The following is a 20,269-nucleotide window of genomic DNA, read 5'->3' on the forward strand; positions in this document are numbered from 1 at the left end:
TATAATCAAGTGACCCGATTAAACGGACATATAAGACTGTGATAAAAAATGGATTCAACTTTAACACAACCCAGTGATATTAAATATAAATATTAAAATGATAAATCACCTGTTCGACTAACCACTGTAAAACGCCCATTTACAGGTGGATTATTTAAATCGCTGAGATTAAGGAAACCGAAAATTTCCACACATAGTGATTTTTTTGCTAAATCATTCAATCTATCAATAATAAAAATATGTAAACACAGTAATATATTAAATTACAATATCAACCCTTGAATAAACACACCTTATCAGTCTAGGTGAGTGACTGTCGTAGGAAAACTTCAACACTGACACATAATACTTGTTGAACTTTGTTAAAAATAATATTTTAGGGTCTAAGGTAAAGTATTTGACAACTTCGAGTCATATTGTTTATGTGACGATAAGCGATGCTATCGAACACCACAAATAAGAATTAGGTGTAGGAGAGGTTTGAATCTATGACCTACTGTAGTGAACAAAAACACGACTGGGGACAAAACTGGTGTTTTTATTCTAGCGAGGAAGGGGTAGGAGAACAATAGAGAGTTTTTATATCATGGTATTGATATTGGAGTAGCGAGAATGATCAAAACAGTGAATGAACGTATCAGATGGTGAGGATAGCAAAATGTTTAAAAAGATCATAATCAGCTTAAGTAAATGATTTAGTCGAAAAGAAAATTTTCTCCGCTGAATTCTTTTTTACTTATTCAATGACACTATGGGTTAGTTTAATTACATAATAACTGGCTAAGTGAAATTAATCTGATTTAGTATAAAGTGAATGGAACAGTGTGAATTTATATTTCCAAAAAAGACATAACACGTATACATACTTTCTCCCAAATAAATATTCCCACACGATTCATAATTGCCAAGCATCAATAACGAAAAGAAGAACAAAGTGACATCCAACTATTCTTTCAATAAATAAAAAAGAGCACAGAGCACAATTGGAAACGAGTCATCACAAAGACAAAATGCTGGAAATCAATTTAAAAACAACTGATAAAGAAGACGACAATGAACTTCACCACAACAACATTAACATAAAGGCAGATAATTCAATACATAGAGAACATTGTGTTTGTTACATGTACCATCTATCAGTTAGGCAAATATCAATGTGTTTTTGCTCAAATAAACAAAACAAGTCACAACATGACATTATTTGACAAACGTATTATAAATCTTTGAAAACACAGCTACTTTACGATCATTCAACAAATCGTCGTTTCGCTGGTAGATTTTAAAAAGCTGCAAAAGTGTTTATATATATATATATATATATACAAATCAGTAAACCATTCCATTATCTATCAAAAAGGATGTTAATATAGTAGTCTACAATTTAGCTATGTGAAACATATCAACCGAAAGTTCGATACACGCACAGGTCATAAGCATTCGATCACCGGTTTCTTCGAAGCAATACTCATGTGGAATAAAATTGCCGACAAAAATGTTGATGATAAGCGCAAAGAACTGTGTAGAGATGATAAATCAGTTGATGAAGATGTAAAACTAAAATGGTTAAAGCATGTGTATACAAAATCTTTGCACTATACAAGCTGATTTATGGCCATTTAACAAATTATTTCGTTGGTAGATTTTTTAGAGAAAAAAAAGACAAATAGAGAGTAGCCTACAAAATTGACTTCATTTACTATGATTAAAAACCTCAAGTGATGAACGCGTTAGACTCAGTGAGTTACAAGACGACATCAAAATACTTACCTTGATTATTTTTCTTGATATTGTTGAAGAATCTTGCGAGAGAATGCTTTGAATGCACAAATTAGTAAGAGGTTAGTAAGAAAGGAAAACAAAAGAAATATATATAGGGATGTAAATTTAAATGTTACAAAAAAATCTATACAGTAATATAGTTCAACAGCTCACCAAAAATGATATTGTGGTGTATGCTACTTATGTCAACAAATATAAGTAATACGTAGCACCAATAAGAAGTGGAACGCATGAAAGTAGAAGGCTAAGAAAATCGAGTTGACGAAAACAGAAAGGGAAATAGAAATGATTTGTGAATTGGAGGAATCATACAGAATGTGAAGGACAATTGATGGAAGATTTGCAAACGAAGTATTTAATTTATGGTTATTATATTTTACGAAGAAATTCTGTAATTTTGTATTAAACAATAAATTGGTTTTCCCTATCCGGGTATCCGTTCACAACAATATCACTGCATAAAATAAATCTTTATATAACAACCACTTTCAATGATAAAAATAGATAATAATAGTGTCTAGCTTCAAGATGAATTTCCAAAAGTTCTATTGTAAGACGTAACCAATGGATGGTCAACATAAAACAAATGGTTAAAACCGACTTCATTGGATGTTGTCGAGATTTAGTTGAAGTTATGAGTGTGAACCCTTAGGGTTATCTCCAGAATGTATATGAACACTTCAAAGATGTGACATTTTTCAAGTACTTTTTAGTTTTTAATACACCTTACATGATGTTAGGTTATAATTAGAAATATAGTTTTAATTTCAACTGCACCGAATTGCAAATAAATCAAAGTTGGGTTATCATATATAAACAGTACATAGGAATTGAATGGTAGTGCTGGTTAATAAATCCAAAAATAGTGAGTTTAATTCAGATTTACAGTCAAAAATTTTGAACACTTGATTAAACCTCTTGATTTTGCGTTGATTCTCTATTAGATGTAAAAAGCCAACTAAGCATTAGTTAACTTTCAAAAACTCATTGAATTTCTACAGCCTTTATTTAAACTTTATATAGAGTTTAATAAACAATCTCTCCAAATTAGATTCAATCAATATACATTAAGGTAATGTTAAGACTAGAATTAATAAAAGATACAATGACTCTATTTATTAATACGTATTACTACCATATGATGACCATCGAAATGTTATTAAAAATAAAAAGCAAGTGTTTGCTTATTAAACTGATTTGATATATATATTTATTTACAATTCAGTCACATGTGCCCATAAATCGAGGTTTTTTGCCATTTCATAGGATAAAAGATAATACTAATCATGACAGACATGAACATACAGTTTAACCTGTCATATATATGTATATATCCCTACGGATAAAGTGGAATATTGAAATTGAAGAGAAACTATTATTTCTTTATACCAAGAAAAATATTTTTCTTTATAAAAAGTAAGTGGGTAACTATTCTAATATAAAATTGATATAATTGTCATATCAAAGAGTAATCATCCACATATGAACAGCATGCTCGAAAACTTATTTTTTTTTGGAAAATATACACATTAGAGATAGAAAACTGAGTCATTTTACACTGAATCCTATCAGTGGTGTCACAATGCCTTTTGTTGTTAGAATATCTGCAGTAATAAGAAATTTTAAAAATTGACATTGATTGAATGAATTTATTACAAAAAGTAGGTTATACAGTTAACATACATAAAATAGAAAAATACAGCCACATATTACGTATACATATAAACGTCCTACACATCAGTTGTTGACTGCACAAAGTCAATTATCTGCTTTAAAGTATATTGAAGTATTCTTTTAAATGAGATAATCGTGATTGGCGATTAAGAGTAACAAAATGATTTGTGTTTGTTAATTCTATTCGGGAATCAAAAGTAGGAGAACTTAAGAGGAAAATATTTATTTTTCCTCTGTTTGATCTATTACCTAAACAAAAGGTTATTTGCTTGAAATGTTCACAAGATAAATCTTCTGAATACTAGTAGCAGAACAGCAAGTGATTTCATGGATTTTTCTTTCCTTGGTCATCTTTAAAGTGTCTAGACCAGTTTTGTATTTGCTAAGCACGTATACAACAACTAACTACTGAAACGTTTTAGCTGACGGATGAATAACATTAAACTTCCCAAAGAAACAGTTGGTTCTAAAAACCGATTGAAGAGTCTGGAACATTCGTTACGCATGAAAATCCACTGTCTACTGATGGAAATAAATAAAGCCATTATGCACTGATCTGAGTTACCCAGACTTCAAAACTGATGGGTTCATTTACTAATTTCTATTGTTCTTCATACCATAAACATTTCGTTATCCCGCATCTATCTACCACCTATATACTTATCAACTTTATTATGTTCCTCCTAGCACTGGAATACACCGTTTCGTGAATATGTAATTTTAACTGATGTATTTATCGTGTGAGACCCTACGCTGATAAGTTTATTTATCACTTTTACACATATAAACTGAGTACTCATCATCGCCGTACCTCGAAAAAACGAAGTTTACTTTCCTTAAGAAAGACAACAACAAAGTATTAGAATTTGAAAACTGTTACGATGAATGCATTCATATTACAGTCGGAACTTCAGCGAAGTATTTCCAAAGAGGCATTTCAAGAAAAGAGTGCGAGATTGAAGCACTAGAAAAAGCAAAGCAAACAGTCCACTCTTCTGTGTTTTATGTGTAGGTAGGGAAAATCGATATCTGTAGAGAAGACGAACACCCTACAACCTACACTGTTCTGTAGTGCAGACGGTCGTTACAGTGCATACTTTCCCATCACTTTCGGAAACTTGATAAAATCTAGAAAGCGTTGAGAGATACAATTAATACATCAGTATGGGACGTGGAACTTTCGCAAGTATGCTTTATATGTGTACACAGAATGCACACATCAAAAACACATAAATTCTTTAGTACACATATGAGCATTGATGCGCGCAGTCACAAGTTACATGTATATGTAGAATGCATAGACCCAGATCTACACATCTCATGAGACACACATAGGTATAGATCCTATCACTCACAAGTATACGTTACATGTACATATAGAGTGAATAGACTAAGGTCCACACACTGCATAGTATACTCACACCAAGCCATAGTCTAGAGGTTACCAAACTTTGAATGAATAACAAATAATCAAATCAATTCGGATACAAGTCGTCACTGACGAAATGCTTCCATAATGCTCATGTCACAAGCAAGCTTAGTGTCGACCCCCTACGCACTAGTTACAGCACAGTTTATGGTCTTCACTCTGGCCCACCCCTGACAGACATAATAATCATTTCCAAAACGAATCCAGTCAGGCACCGAAAGGTGAATTTTTCTCCAGCACTACACTTCACACACATCAATACAAAGTTAACCGCCCCTCCCTACTAATCAGATCCTAAAACAGAAAGGGTGATTAGCTTGATCTCTATCTGTGATAGAGTGGGTGGTTAACTCGGTATTTACTTAACCTCCCGCGTTAGCTCATGAACAGAGTTCACTAACTCCACGGCACTAAGCAGACTACATGAACCAGTTTGTATTAGTAGTCAAAATATGCAAGAACAAGTAGATAAACAATTATTGAACATTGCTTACTGTAGACATTTAGCTGCAGCTGCTTGTTGAACAAACACCGATAATGGTTGATTACCATCGAATTCTGAATCTGATCCTTGACTTTGATGTCTATGTTTCTTTTTCACCATTTTTTCTGTTTTATCGCTGTTGCCGTTAGCACAAGTGCTAGGATATTTGACATTCAATTTAGTCGACTTTGTGTTGCTCATAGATCGAGGTTTCATTTCTGGTATGCCACTAATATTACGACTACCTAACGGGGCAGGATGAGAAGCTGAAAAAAAGATATGGCGACAAAAAGATATCAAACAAATAGTATAGTGTTTAGTAATTATAAGTCAAAGTATTGTATAGGTGGTTCTAATATATACCAAACTAAGAGTTAGGGACGAACCGAGACAGGTTTTTCAGACAATTACGAGTATTTAATCCTGATGTACACACTGCTTGATATGGTTATCAATACAAAATTCAAGTAATTTATATGGTTACATACACCCTGAATTTACTACAATCAACATATACTTGCCTCTTGTTCACTCCTTTTTTCCTTACCAACTAAACATTCATTGATTATCGATTTCTTTATTGTATTGTATTATGTAAGAAGTGTGGTAAGTTGATGGAATATACAACCAAGACTTTGTAATGTTTCCTCTTATGATCGATTATGAAGTTAGATGACAATTCATGGTATAGGTACATGAATAATAAGGTTCAAAATAGATATTATCAATGTAAAATGACTTTTTTACAGCTGACTTCTGTTAATTATCATTATATTGAAATTAATTTCAACTCGGCATTGTAAAATATCATTAGAGTATGATATTGAAAATTATGTAGACAATTTAACAGAGCCTAGCGAACTTCTTTAGACAATCATTTGGAAACATAACAATAAGGGAAACTAAAAGTTTTCTACTACTTGCATAGTTAAATTATTGCTTTAGTATATGTATAGGACATATATCAATTTTACTATTCTGTACAATCAAAAACAGAATATCAAAGAAATGTTATTTTTACGATCAAACGATTTATTAAAACTTACGATATCTTTCCTCATTACTGTCCATATGAGGTGAACTTATTTCATCATCGTTATCATCTGATGTTACTTCTGTAAACAATTTGCCCAGTTGTATTTCATGTTGAGGTTTTAACAAGGTAATTAAGGCCATTAATATATCATCGACAATATCGAATCCCATCAGAACACGAACTAATTCAATAACTAATACATATAAACGAAAATAGGAACAAAATAATAGAAAAAAATAGCACTACAAAGAAAATATGATTGTCGATGTGATCCAACGAAAAAGTGTAGAATTTACTGATCTACAAACTATACAATTTAGTGGCTCTACATCTGACTGCATTTAAATCGTATGATGATCGTTATAGAAATATACATACCGCCAACCCTCGCATATTTTTATCGTTAGAGCATAACGGAATAAAATAAGTCAAATACGATCATTGATCCGAACAGACAATTACAGAAACGAAGCAACGCGCAGCGGAGATGGTGAGTGAGCCAAATCGATTGAATTAAGCATGACTCAATACTTATATTCAAACAAAAGTAAGCTACAGATACGCAATGAATGACTGAGCAATTAAAAAACATACGATCATATAGAAAGTCAGGATTAGTAAGTGAATGATTGACAAGGTCAAAATATGGCTTAAGAATGAATAAATTGGTCGGTACAGAAGCCAGAATAACCTATATGAGATTGACATAGCACCAACCACTACAACAGTACCTTGTCGTCATTACAACTTTAGTAAACTAATTAGTCTGCAGTTCTTAATGTCGAAAAGACAATTAAAAGCTTTATATATATATATATATATATATATATATATATATATGACTGTTTTAAAAGGTCATGGGCATCTGAAAAAGATATCAGCATTCGAAACCAGGGAGATGATATAGTAAATTCTATGCATATTATACACACATCATGGAGAAAATATACCGAAACATAAATGGATTTATAAATAAATCATAAAGCAAATCTTACAAAGAATAATGTTAGGCTAGAATCGAATAGACATTCAGTGATATTTCTATTTACGTCATAAAGAGTCTAGAAAATGCACTTTAATTAATTAATTAATTTACGCAGATAAATACTTGAAAGACCTCTAAGATAAATAATCATTTTCGTAAGGAACGAAGTTAAAGACAGAAATCAAGACATCAGATATCATGAAATTGAACAGACTTTTACTGAGAACAACTTTATTTTAAAAGTACTTTAAAAACTAATACATGCGCTACATACTTGACAGAAAAATAGTTACATATAGACTATAAAAGAAAGAAACAATGAATTTCTGACAAACTAGATGTACTATGGCATTTAAAAGAGTAAATAAATCCTATACTTATATTTGCTAGACAGAGCTATATGTAACCTGAACTGATATATATATATATATATATATATATATATATATATATAGATATATATATATATATATATATATATATAACGTACCTGCTGATTGTACTTCCAAATGTAATGACTCCAGTAAGTAGACTATTCTGTCGATTAAGGCTCTATTGGCAGTATTACGCTTTGCCTAAAATAATATTATTATTAATAAAGATTTTTGTTGTTTGATAACAAAACTAATTTACAAAATATAATGATTATTATTAGCGAATAAATCATATAATGATCTTGTGCTTAGAAAAAATCCTTTTTTATAGTAAAAATCAGTGTTCCAAATCAATGTTTAGAATATATATAGTTAATACTACTGTTGGTGAAGTAAACATTAATACCATGAATACATTGTCGGAAAAAAATGAGCTGATAAATGATAAATAATAATGCAACGTTTAGTTTATTCACATCAAAATTCTTCGGTAAAGATAAAATATTTAAACAAGCATCACTGATATTCGGAAATCAAAGCTTTAGTTTATGCGAAGATAATTGTGGATCGGATAACTATGATGATATAGGCACATTAGTTTAATGAATGAATTCTGTTAGGAAGCATCTTACAAAATCATAGATGTAAATGTTACACAACATTGTTACCATATGCGTAAGTTTCAACTAATCAAGAAACAATTACATACTACCCTGTTGTATCCCGAAGAGAATTACGAATGGTAACTTTTGAGGACTATTTATTGGTCAATATAATATGTATATTTCCTATTGTAATTAACCTAATCATATTCGTTTCCTCTTATCACTAACTTTATTTTGACCTTTGAACTATTATTATACGATTCTTGAGTTATTATCAGTTTATTGATTACTATTCACAGCCACACTCGGCTAAATATTGTACAAATGTTATTATCTATTTTATGGGTCGATATGGTTTGTTTGGTTGGTATATAAACTCATTATGTTTGAAATACAATGATTCATACCACTGAGGCTGTTATTGGTGTTTTGGGCTGAACTGGTTGTGCTAGGCAGATCGCAGGATCGGTTAGCATTCTAGTCTGCTCGTACGGTTTCGTGTGTCACTGTTCCAATCGATAATTCGCTGCTCCCTGATTGGCGGTCTCATCAAGCCACACATCAACTAGGCATCCACTCGGCCACAAGTATAACAATTAGCATGCATGTGTTCTTGAATAAATTCCTTGAGATTGTAAAGTAGTTAAAAATAAGAGACTTCATAACTCAAAGTTTATCACAACGATGAATATGCGTTTATTCTTTATCCTTTACTAAATAATAGAAATTTTATGAATGTTTATTTCTTCATTACTTACGCTCGTTACCCCGCGTAGATTGGCATGTACCGCTCACCAGCACTCTCTTTTCGAACTCTATCCTTAGTAATCCTTTCCAGTCGCTATTAATTTTTTCATGTCTACTCCCAATTCCTGACGTCATGTGTTCCCCGGTCTTCCTCTTTTCGTTTTGCCTTCAGGATTCCGAGTTGGGACTTGCAGTTGTTCTCCATAGTAGCTTCCTTCTCTGTGAGTAGATCTTGTAAGGCATGTAACCTGTTTTGTCCGTATATTGAAGGAAGGCTGTATTGAACTCTTGTAATACTGTTTCTCCGGATGCCCAAAGCTTCTTTAGCTTCAATTTCCTGTGGAAACCACCAGCTAGTTGTGATCTGAAGCTATATCAGCGCCTCTCCTAATTCCCACGCCTTCCACTGACTTTGTGAATGTTTTAGTGATGCAAATATGATCGACCTGGTTCTCTGTAGTGTGATCCGTTGAGACCAATGTAGTTATGTATATGGATTTAGGGGGAATATTGTGCCACCTACAACCATTTTGTTGAATGAATATAAATTTGCAAGCTTCTCACAATTCTTGTTCCTTTCTCTCAGTCAGTCCATGTTGTTTCATGATATTTTCACACTCGGTGTTATCCATCCCGACCCTGAGATTTCGGTCTAACATCACGATGGTCAGGTCCTTTCCTGGGCACTTCTTTACGATCAATTACAGCCTCTCTTAAAACTGGTCTGTATCGTCTTCACTGCTATAATTGGTGGGTGCACAACACTGAATAATATTTATTGAGCTCTCCTTTGTTTTAAAAGATACTTTGATGATGCAATTTTTAAATTAAAATACTGTTTATTTCATTTTGTAAAATTATGCATTTTGAAATGATGCACTTTATTTCAAAGAAATACAATAATTTATCTATACACCTATTAGTCTCTCTTGAAGAAAAAATTAGTAAGCTGTAAGATTAGTCGAACAAATTACACTTAACAAACCTCATGTTGGATATTTTCAAAAGCCGTTATATAAAAGATCTCAAAAGAATAAAATTTAAAGACTGATGTATCGAGCGTCATTAGAAAGAGGTAATAACATTGTAAATTAGTTACGGATATATATATATATATATATATATATATATATATATATATATATCCAATTATAAACAAAATAAAAGCAAAATGTTGACCTGAAATAATTAGCTGGATAATTATGCAGTATTATATTAACAGGTAAAAAACGTTTCATGATTTCTCTCTTTCTGTCCCCAAGCTTTAGTATTTTAAATTATGTTTTATCAGCTGACACAGAATAATTAACATTTTTTGGCATGTTAACCAAAAAGTCTCATAAAAATTTGCTGAGAAACGAATATTGTAACAAAGAGAAGAGATATGTGCACATCTCTGTGTGTATTCAAGCGAAATTACAAAAGTATTATTTATTCCATGAAATAACATTTTTTGTATAGCCTATTTCTCTTCGAATTCATATTAATATTCACAGTTACATAAACGACTACCCTACTGCTTCGTGTTCACAATTTTATAGTCAGTGAAGTAATGAAAACATATTATCTAAAACTTCATTGATCCAAATTACTTTAAAAAGGATGGTGGAACAATGAAGAAATTAATTTAACAGCAGTTACATACGAGTTTATTTTGCGCTTAAAAGTTTAGGCTGAGAGTAGTACTTTAAGTAAGTTATATGAATATGGTATTTGTTGGTGAGATTCAGAAAAATTTCACTTTCAGACAAATTCGTAAATTTTGACCAATTTTGTAGATAATGTATGAATGACTAACAATAGTTTTCAACTAAGACAAAAATAGAGATCTGTTGATCATTAGCACATCAGAGATAATAACGACTCGTAACATTTATAATCGAAACTGATTTTACGTAAGTAACCAATTGTGTTGACTGAATGTCTATCAATTTGTTAATTAAAGGCAAATAAACCTACAACTACATCTGAAATCAATAAGTGACTAAATCAATTCAGAGCCTTCGTGGTAGCATTACCCACTTTCCTTTATTCAAATCAAGTTATCCGAGAAAACAATAACTGACATCATTATAACGAATTATATTGAGAAAATGTACTGATGATTTGTACTTCTACTAAACTTTACGATAAATTTTCTTAGGAAGTATTAATATTTTGAACGGTTTAGTCAATGAGCAATAACTGGAGATAATCCAAGAAAACGTGATTCATTCAGTCAGAGGAAATTAGTGAAGAATTTGAGTTTTAAGTTTTCAACTGATGTATTTATGAACAGATAGTTGTTAGACTTTCTATGTAGATGAGATAAATTAATAGATAAAGTTGTAAACCAACATAGATTGAGAGAGTTAAGAACCATGTTACAAATGTATAAAGACCAATCTCGCTTCGTCATACTGTCCAGTAAGAGAAAGGGTTGGAATAAGTCTAAAGGGTAGCTAGACAGAGATATGACTTCGATCTGCGAAGTCATTAACTTTTAATTTGAGCAATATAGGTAGATAGATGCAGACTTCACGGTTGTAATCACTAAGAGTTATAATGAATAATAACTCATATATTCAAGTGACATGTCTGTAAATTGATCACACTGGTGCCAAGGTGTTTATTTTTTACCTTTATAAACTTGGAATATAATGTTATTTCGTCTTATTCATTGTTCAATTGAATCTGATTTTTCTAAACTTATCCTGTTTTCCTTTTTATATTTGGTTCCTCACTACTAGTGACATTATTTTCATCACATGACTTTTTATTAGTTTTTCTTTACTGTATTGATGTGAAAAAGTGTGACAACTTAAAATTACAGCGTTAATATTCCTTTTTTTATTTGACAATAAACTCTTAATGAATATTTTTATCTAGGAAGCAAAAAACTGATTCCATGATAGCACATCATTTTATAAATGAAACTAACTTAAAGCTATAAGCTAGAATTCGAAAATTGACAAGATGGATTGTGTAATAATTATAGAACATCTCAACAGTTTGCACTAGTTTTATCATTTTAGATAAATGTACTAAAGCATATACATTGAATGAAAAAGCAGAAAAGTAAATCTACGCTTCAAAGAACTTAAAACTAAAAAGTGCTACGGATTTAAACACCTCAATAAATCGACACAATCGATTGCGGACATAATGTCGATGCTCTTTAACTTTTCAAAATAACTAAAAAACAAAAAGCGTAACTTCATTACGCTTTGTTGAACTATTAATTATCAACAAAATCTCAACCAAACATATGCGTTTAGAAAGAGAAATTTTTTAATTTATCACTAGCATGATAAAATGATATATCTTGTTCAGATTGGAAACCAATCTAAATTAGAGCTAACTTCTGTTGGTTTCTTATTATAACAAAACTCAACAATTCCCACAACATCCATACAGAATATACTTTGTGATTAGATCTCTATTTATTACTGCTGTGGTGTCTGTTACTTATGTCGACAGGCATAAGTAGTATGTAACACCAATTAGAAGTTGAATGCATGAAAGCAGAAGGCTAAGAAAATCGAGTTGAAGAAAACAGAAAGGGAAAAAGAAATGAATTGTGAATTAGAAGAATCATACAGTATGTGATGGAAGATTTGCTAATGAAGTATTTAATGTGTGGTTCTCATATTTTACGAAGATATCCTGTAATTTTGTATTAAATGATAAATTGGTTCCCCCCACCTAAATGTTCGTTCATAACACTACTATTATTATAACGTCGTTTGTATTGTCATCAAATCTTCACTTCGCCAAGTGGTATTTCACTCACCCAGTCCTTGAAGCTAATGTAAACTCATCAAATATTCTGAGATTATAACACAATCTATCTTATCGATTTTCGAGCTCTGATTAATTGCTATCCAACTTCTTGATGATTTATCTTCAAATGACCTTACGGATGGAAATGCATATATATATATATATATATATATATATATATATATATATATATATATATATATATAATGCGAGTACAGAGTAGTAATTAACCAAACGTTAATATTTTTTTATCCAAATCCATAATAGCTTAGAATTCACTTCAATCCTAAAGGTGAAAATAATGATGACTTGCATTCAGAATACAAGGAGTAATGATGCTACTGATCATTTAAGGTCTAAGATATTGGTTAGTTGATAAAGGTATAAAATCTCACCACACCCCTCTGAATGGCTAAAATCAGAGTGAATTTGCGAAATTCATCTGAAATGTTATAATATACCTGTAAAATCCGTATACTTTGAAGAGCTAATTGTTGAGCTTTTGGTGAATTACATGGTAAAACACCAATTAATCCTTTGTAAACTTGATCAGAGAAACGAGGATTGCCTTCAGCTAATATTTCTAATAAATCTCTAGCAGACTCTTGTGTTTCCTCTGACTTGGACTTGGCCATACATTCAGCGACAGCACGAATGCCTAGAAATTGTTTAAATCAAAATCGCACAAGTGATCTATATTATTTATGCCAACTGGTAAACATCACTACGAATTTAGAAAACTATTTGTGACATTATGAAATATTTCAATGATTTATACTTGAAAAATTTGAATTATAAGGACATTAATATCAAAAAATTATTTTTTAACTCAGTGGTTCTTCGTTGGCTATCAGAGTAGCTAGACGCATATCTTTGAATAATTTTGACAAAAATGTTATACCACGACACTATACTATACATATCATTTGATTATGAAAGGGTTCTCTTTCACTTGACCAATATACCTTAATAACAACTAAATTTATTTGCCGATGAAAGCACAACAGAATGGTATCACAATATGATTTTCATTATTATTTATTAACTGGTAATTTGAATCGAACAGTCCTAACGCAGATTGATTAATCAAACATTATCTATCATAAGTGGTCACATCTTGTGCTTTTTTCTCTCTCTTTGATGTTTCTTTTACTTCATAATGGACAACTGCTCAAATTCAATTAACATTTATCAATCAACGAAGTAATTGTTTTTTTTAAACAGATAATACGTATATATTATTATTATCCTTGTTTTCATCCTAAGAATATAGAAGAAACTTATTTCCCAATTTTATTATCAATAATAAATTTAATTAAACACTAAATGAAAGGAACATGGTTGAGATGAGAGAAGAAGAGAATATATCTAAGTAATAATAGTAGTAGTAGTATTGGCAAGAGAAGTAGCATGGACAAAGGGGGAACTATACAAACGATATAAACTTCATGTATCTACTGATTGAAGGATCTAAGACGTATACAAACGAAAACCATATAGCTAAACAAAGAATATGATGTACAATAACAAAAAAGAGAGAAGCTCAAGAGTGCGACAAAATGAAACAGAAAGCAAAAGAAAATTAGGTGAGATAACAAGAGGCAAACTAACGTTTATAATGATAAATAGAAAGGGAAAAAAGCAATTATTTACCATAACATTCACAAATTGTCTCCTTATAGTGTGTACCAGCATTGGCAACGCAAGATAATACTTTAAGCGCCCAACGTTTATCCACTTCTTTTGCACTTGATGAAATGCATACTTCCTGTAAACACAATACACCACCATGCTCCAAAAACTCTAGTAAATAATTATAACTTTTAGCGAAGGTTGATGGGTGGGTAGGTAGATAGGGAAAATATCAAGAACATAAAGGATAAAATACAAATTGATTGTTTTCTTTGGGGGGAGGGAAATCATGTGATTTTTGGACAGATATACATATGAAACATCATTAATTGGACCAACAAACTAGCTTATAGTATTAACTTTTTTAAGGGTATGTAGCCTAAAACTTCTAGATATTGTAGGCAAAGTGTAAGCGATGAACAGCGTAAGAAATATACATTTTTCACTAAACCTAAAGGGCTCCAGGACTGGATATCGCCAGGGAAAGTGTGCAGTGTTGAGATATTGCAAACTATGGCTAAGTGTTAATAAAACACTTTTTGGCGTTATGAGTTTTACTCAGATGACATCAGTTCAAAATGTATTTTAAATGATGTGAAAATGTAAACATTACTGATAATTAACATATAGAACTAAAAGACTCAGTGAGATATAATGCTAACTGTAAATATGGATTACATTCAAATTGCTTACTGTACATTAGTGATTATCAAGGGAGGATCGATTCAAAAGTTTCGTGCTACTATGCATAACTTGCAATATCAGTCAGTAGAAATTAAATAAAGCTGTTACCCTTCTGCATAAATCAAAGCTAGAGCTATTTCAAGCTGAATACATTTCCTGTGACGGTGTTTAGATTAGCCTGCCTAAAATGTTGAAATATATAACAAAAATTGAAAATTAACTAACTAATTATCTATCCATTTAGAATATTTGGTCAATATTTTAAAAACGTGCTTTTTGTCAAGTAACCCTACTGATAACTATCAGCTTAGACGTTTTAAAGCTAATACTCGTAACAATCTGCTGTAGCTGATAATCTATGAACCATTTCTTTTAACAACAAATGAATATTGCCGAGGTAGTGTATAGAGTATTAAGAAAAGAAAGTCAGTCTGTGAAAATGAAGACTAACATTAACTAATATGGCTGAAAAACCCACTTTAAATTTTAAGTCAACACCTAGTCCTATGATCGATGCTGGTTAGTGGAGAATTGGAGTGAAAGAAATCTACGGTCAATCAAGTTAAGGCATAGTATTAATTTAAGTAAGCACACTAAAGCAGTGGTTTATTGGTTGAGGCGTTGGATCTTTAGCCATCAAGTAATGAGCTTGAACCACGTTACACCTATTTCAATCTGGAGAGTTAGAGAGTATCACTAACACTTGGTTTGAAGCCAAGTACATGAATTTGTACCCTATAAAGTAGTTATTAAGTCAAATGTAAGCACTGAATCCCATAGAGCCAGTCAGGCCCACAAACTTATATCACACCAACAGACTGGATTACCGTACAACGAAGAGTTTAAATACGAAAAAAATAAGCAAATTACACAAATTTCGTAAATCATAAGAAAAATAAGGGAAACTGACAAGTCAAGGAAAACCTTAAGCTAACATATTAGGTAAAAATGTAAGATTGATCTTCACCTGGATCATATAATTCAGTTATTTAGATTTTAAACAGCGTTAAGAATAATTCATATATTTATGTTAATTAAGACTCTACTTTGCATAAAGCCTTAAATTTTATCTTATGGATCAAAAAGGTCGCGTAGACTTACTTCTTTTCCATTTCCATTGACAATTCCTAACAATTTGTACTTTTAGCATATTTTAGTTAATTTACCATGATCACTGAATATTTATACAATTGTTTGTATAAACCATTACTTTTCTTGAGCTAGTACAGGCTTTGTATTTTATCCATCGCTTGATTTGTGTCTATATGCTCTTATCTTCAGATCACTACTCGTTTCCTTAATCGCATCCTACTATTCCCTAGGGCCTCGTACTCCTACGTATCAGACAGTGAGTTTAATTAATAAAGGTACCTCATAGAGAAGGAGTATAAATACCTAATCATCCAATTTTAAAACTTGCTAGGTTCTAACGAACTACGTATTTATGTACAAAAAGAAACATAACGAGGTAGAAAATGTAAACTTTTTACATAAGCGAGCAATAATACCTACATTTGCAACTATGAACTTCATTATCTGAAAAAATCAAGTCCATTAAAATAATGTTATTAGTCTGAGCACATGTTGAGAGAAAAACGATGTAATATGAAATCACAAATCTCAATACACTGACATAACTAGAATTATGAACTCAAACTATAAAGAAACGTGGGGAATTCGGTGGTCTGGGATGGAGGTACAATAACAAAATTGTCGCGTCCATCTGAAAATGAAATCGGATCATGTTTGTAACAGATCTATTACCAGATGGCAATGAAAGCTAAGTATACCAACCCATTCACTCAATTTTATCTATTTGGGTCCTGCTTCTGTTCGGGTACCCGGGCTGTATCGCAATCCACACACAAATCAAGTGACTTGTGTGGCGCGTATGTATTTGGTGCCCCTTTGTACCCATATTTATGTCCAAATAAATAAATCTATTTGGGTATGACCTAACTAACTCTACCAACCAATTTACTTTGACAACCGACAATTAGTATCATTGAACATCACAGGAAAGATAAAACGAAATCTGATACACGAACCACCATTAAGCCGTCGAAATACAATCCCCAACCAATAGAATAGAAAAGATTGACCTTCATTTGTCTGTATGATACTACTTATTAAGCCAAAGGTGAACAAACTGCTTTTTGGATACAAAACGATAGCCTTTTCACATAAAACTAACCAATTAGTCAATAAAGAAATTGTCTAACGTCGTGTGGGCCTGCAATAACCTAGAGATGAACTTATGTGATAGCTAGTTGTAGAATTACTGGCTCAAGATTGAAAAATCATTGAAATAGTTGAGAGAACTGAGTAATCTAACCATATAATAACAACCATAATGCCGATACATTCGATCTTAGTTGTGCTCTAAATCTATTACTATAACTAGTTGTACAGTATCCCAAAGAACCTTATAACAAAAAGTCTGACATAAACTATTAGAAATAGTTTTTATTTATAGGAGCAGGACAATATCATGAGTAAAAAACTACTCAGATAAACAGTATACATATAGCGATGGACCGATGATTAGATGGGTTAGCAACTTTGAAGACTTTAGTAATAATAATAAGTTACTAGGATGTTGCCCCCAAATGACCTGGTACGGCCGAGAGTGCGGAGAGTCCGCTCTCCCTCTCGAAATGCTCTCACATGGCCAGCGAATATATAGCCTCTGCCAGGGAAGTCCTACTCACTGCCTTCTCGTGGCGTTACTGTTGTTTACGAAAGTGAGAGGACGAAAAGCGAATGTCCGGCGCTTTAACCGCGTTGGTGGACACGGAGGGTCCACCTAGGGGAGTTGGGAAACCCTGATTCCAAACCAATGGTGCACATGGGCTCCAATATCCTGAAGGAACAAATGGCGTACGAATCAATCATTGATCACCGGTTACCATGGGATTGCATCTCCTCACGATGCTCCACTGCCTTGTGGACTAGACCTTCAGGTCAAAGGCTCGGGGTGTAGCCCCCTAAGAAAACCACCTGCTTCAGTCTGGGCACCTGGGCAGTATCACAGCCCTCACACAAATCGAATGAGATTTGTGAGGCGCATATATATCTGGTGCTTCCTTGTACCAATATTTATGTGTTTAAATAAATAATAAACTAGGATGTTAGAAGATAATATTGAACAGAGTACGGAAATCCTACTTTGTTCATTTCCCAGTTTCTTAAGCTTCCCTTATATCAGCTACGAATTATTTTAAATTAGATCAGTTTCAAGGATACAAAATCAAAACTAAGATAAAACAAATTATGATAAATTTGCAAGTCAAAATCTTTATAAGAATAGAGAGGCAGTTTTACATTAGTTTACCTGTTTGATGCTGATAAAAATACATGAAGAGCTTGAAGCTGTTCTGTTAGACAAGTCCCTGACATGTAACTAAAAGAGATACAAAGAAAATAATTTTAAAAACAGATTTGATTGTAAGTCTACATTAGTGTGTAATACATCGGGCCACAAACTGCTATATGTGCATGGGGTAAAGACGCTACTCGGATGTTCAAACTAAAATAAGAGAAACATGATAAGGACTTGCGACCGGACGATTAAATCTTTTAACTACTAGATTACTGCTCCTTACATTATCCAAAAGTATGGTCTAAAGAAAATTGTGGAACATATTTTTACACGGCTATGAACCAAGTGTTAATTTGATGAACAATTATTCCTGCTCACGAATATCAAAAACTAATAGAGATGTTTTTTTAGTACTGAAAGTTATTTATTTTCACAGGTAATTACTTCAAGCAGTGACTTAGACATGCAAAAAAAACTGGAAAACACTCAAAATTTAGGATTTTAGTCTAAAAAACCCTACATACGTCCTATTTAAGTTAGCTGATAATGAAAAAATTTTTCTAAAGTACAAAATGGACAGTGAAATGAAGACTGCCTCTTAGTACCTTTTGGCAGTTTAATATGATTCTGACACATTTGCATTGAAAAACAACTATAAACTAGTTAATCTGACAGTTCCGAATAAAGTAGTGATATATATAGGAAAGATATGTCCATATTTATATTACTGCCTGCGACCAAACTAAAATTTTCATATTTATGATCCACACTAGGGTTATGGTGTATTTTACGTCAGGTTACTGGGTCACAGATTAGAATTCCACCCCACCATTCACTCTAGCTTATGTCATCGGGTAGAGTATTGATAGTCCATCTGCATAAAGTATGGCTTAAAGCTGGGTACAAGAATTTATGCTTGGTAAGTTACTCATGAAGCTTAAACTGTTTAAACTCAAGTAGTTGTAAATCACATTCTTTTACAAAAGTCCTACAAGATGACAGAGAAAGTAACAAAAATAAAACTAACCACATATCATATTATATAAAACGAAATTGTTAGTAACTGAACATATACGTACGAAATAATCAATAATTAAACACACAAATCATCCAATGAACACAATTAATTATCGCATACACAAACAATTCAATACCATGAACATGACCTACGTTAATTTTATCCATACGCATATTCTAGCCAAAAATAAACTAGCCATTTGGGCGAATTCGGATTCCAAATCAGGTCCAGTACGATTGTAGTATTGTTTAATGAAATCGTCAAGAAGCTGACGACGTTTTTCTTCAGATGCACAATCCCACTGACGTAACAAACAAGTTACATTATAGGTAGCAATATCCTGTTTCGCAGATGCCATGATCTAGATTAAGAAAAAAAGCGAAAAGTAAATTTGTATATATCGAATGTATAAAACATTACAACTTACTAACCATTTAAGAAGAAACTTTTTTCTGTTTTTTCTATAGCTGTTGCAATGAATTGTCGTTTATGGGTAGTAAAAGTATTAGGCTACTTATATTATACATAAATGTAGCAGTTATCATTCTATGACGCAAATATCAGCATACAACCCAGAGGAACATTTTGAAAGAACTACAACATTTTGCATTCACAAAAGAATGAATAAATTACCCACCAAACCTATAAATACTTCGTAATTTAATTGTTGTGATCAAATATTGAAAATCTTGACATAGAAACTGTACAATAATTTGCTAGGCGACAATCACAGTTTAA

The 20,269-nt window shown here is 32.0% G+C and overlaps 1 protein-coding gene across 1 annotated transcript in view; it reads right to left on the bottom strand.

Annotated features, from left to right (window-relative positions):
* Smp_135270 (hypothetical protein) overlaps window positions 1-19,965 on the bottom strand; it is a gene marked incomplete at its 5' end in the record, with an annotated part of 32,406 nt that extends 12,441 nt beyond the window's left edge. Inside the window, 9 exons of the mRNA XM_018789677.1 lie at window positions 1,768-1,813; window positions 5,377-5,632; window positions 6,413-6,595; window positions 7,878-7,962; window positions 13,337-13,533; window positions 14,529-14,695; window positions 18,526-18,594; window positions 19,684-19,892; window positions 19,963-19,965. Coding sequence (XP_018655095.1) covers window positions 1,768-1,813; window positions 5,377-5,632; window positions 6,413-6,595; window positions 7,878-7,962; window positions 13,337-13,533; window positions 14,529-14,695; window positions 18,526-18,594; window positions 19,684-19,892; window positions 19,963-19,965 — 1,215 coding nt within the window. The remainder of the gene's footprint in view (window positions 1-1,767; window positions 1,814-5,376; window positions 5,633-6,412; window positions 6,596-7,877; window positions 7,963-13,336; window positions 13,534-14,528; window positions 14,696-18,525; window positions 18,595-19,683; window positions 19,893-19,962) is intronic.
* Window positions 19,966-20,269: the final 304 nt, after the last annotated feature.

This window comes from Schistosoma mansoni, chromosome W (assembly GCF_000237925.1).
Source record: "Schistosoma mansoni strain Puerto Rico chromosome W, complete genome".
In the NCBI taxonomy this organism is placed as follows: Eukaryota; Metazoa; Platyhelminthes; class Trematoda; order Strigeidida; family Schistosomatidae; genus Schistosoma; species Schistosoma mansoni.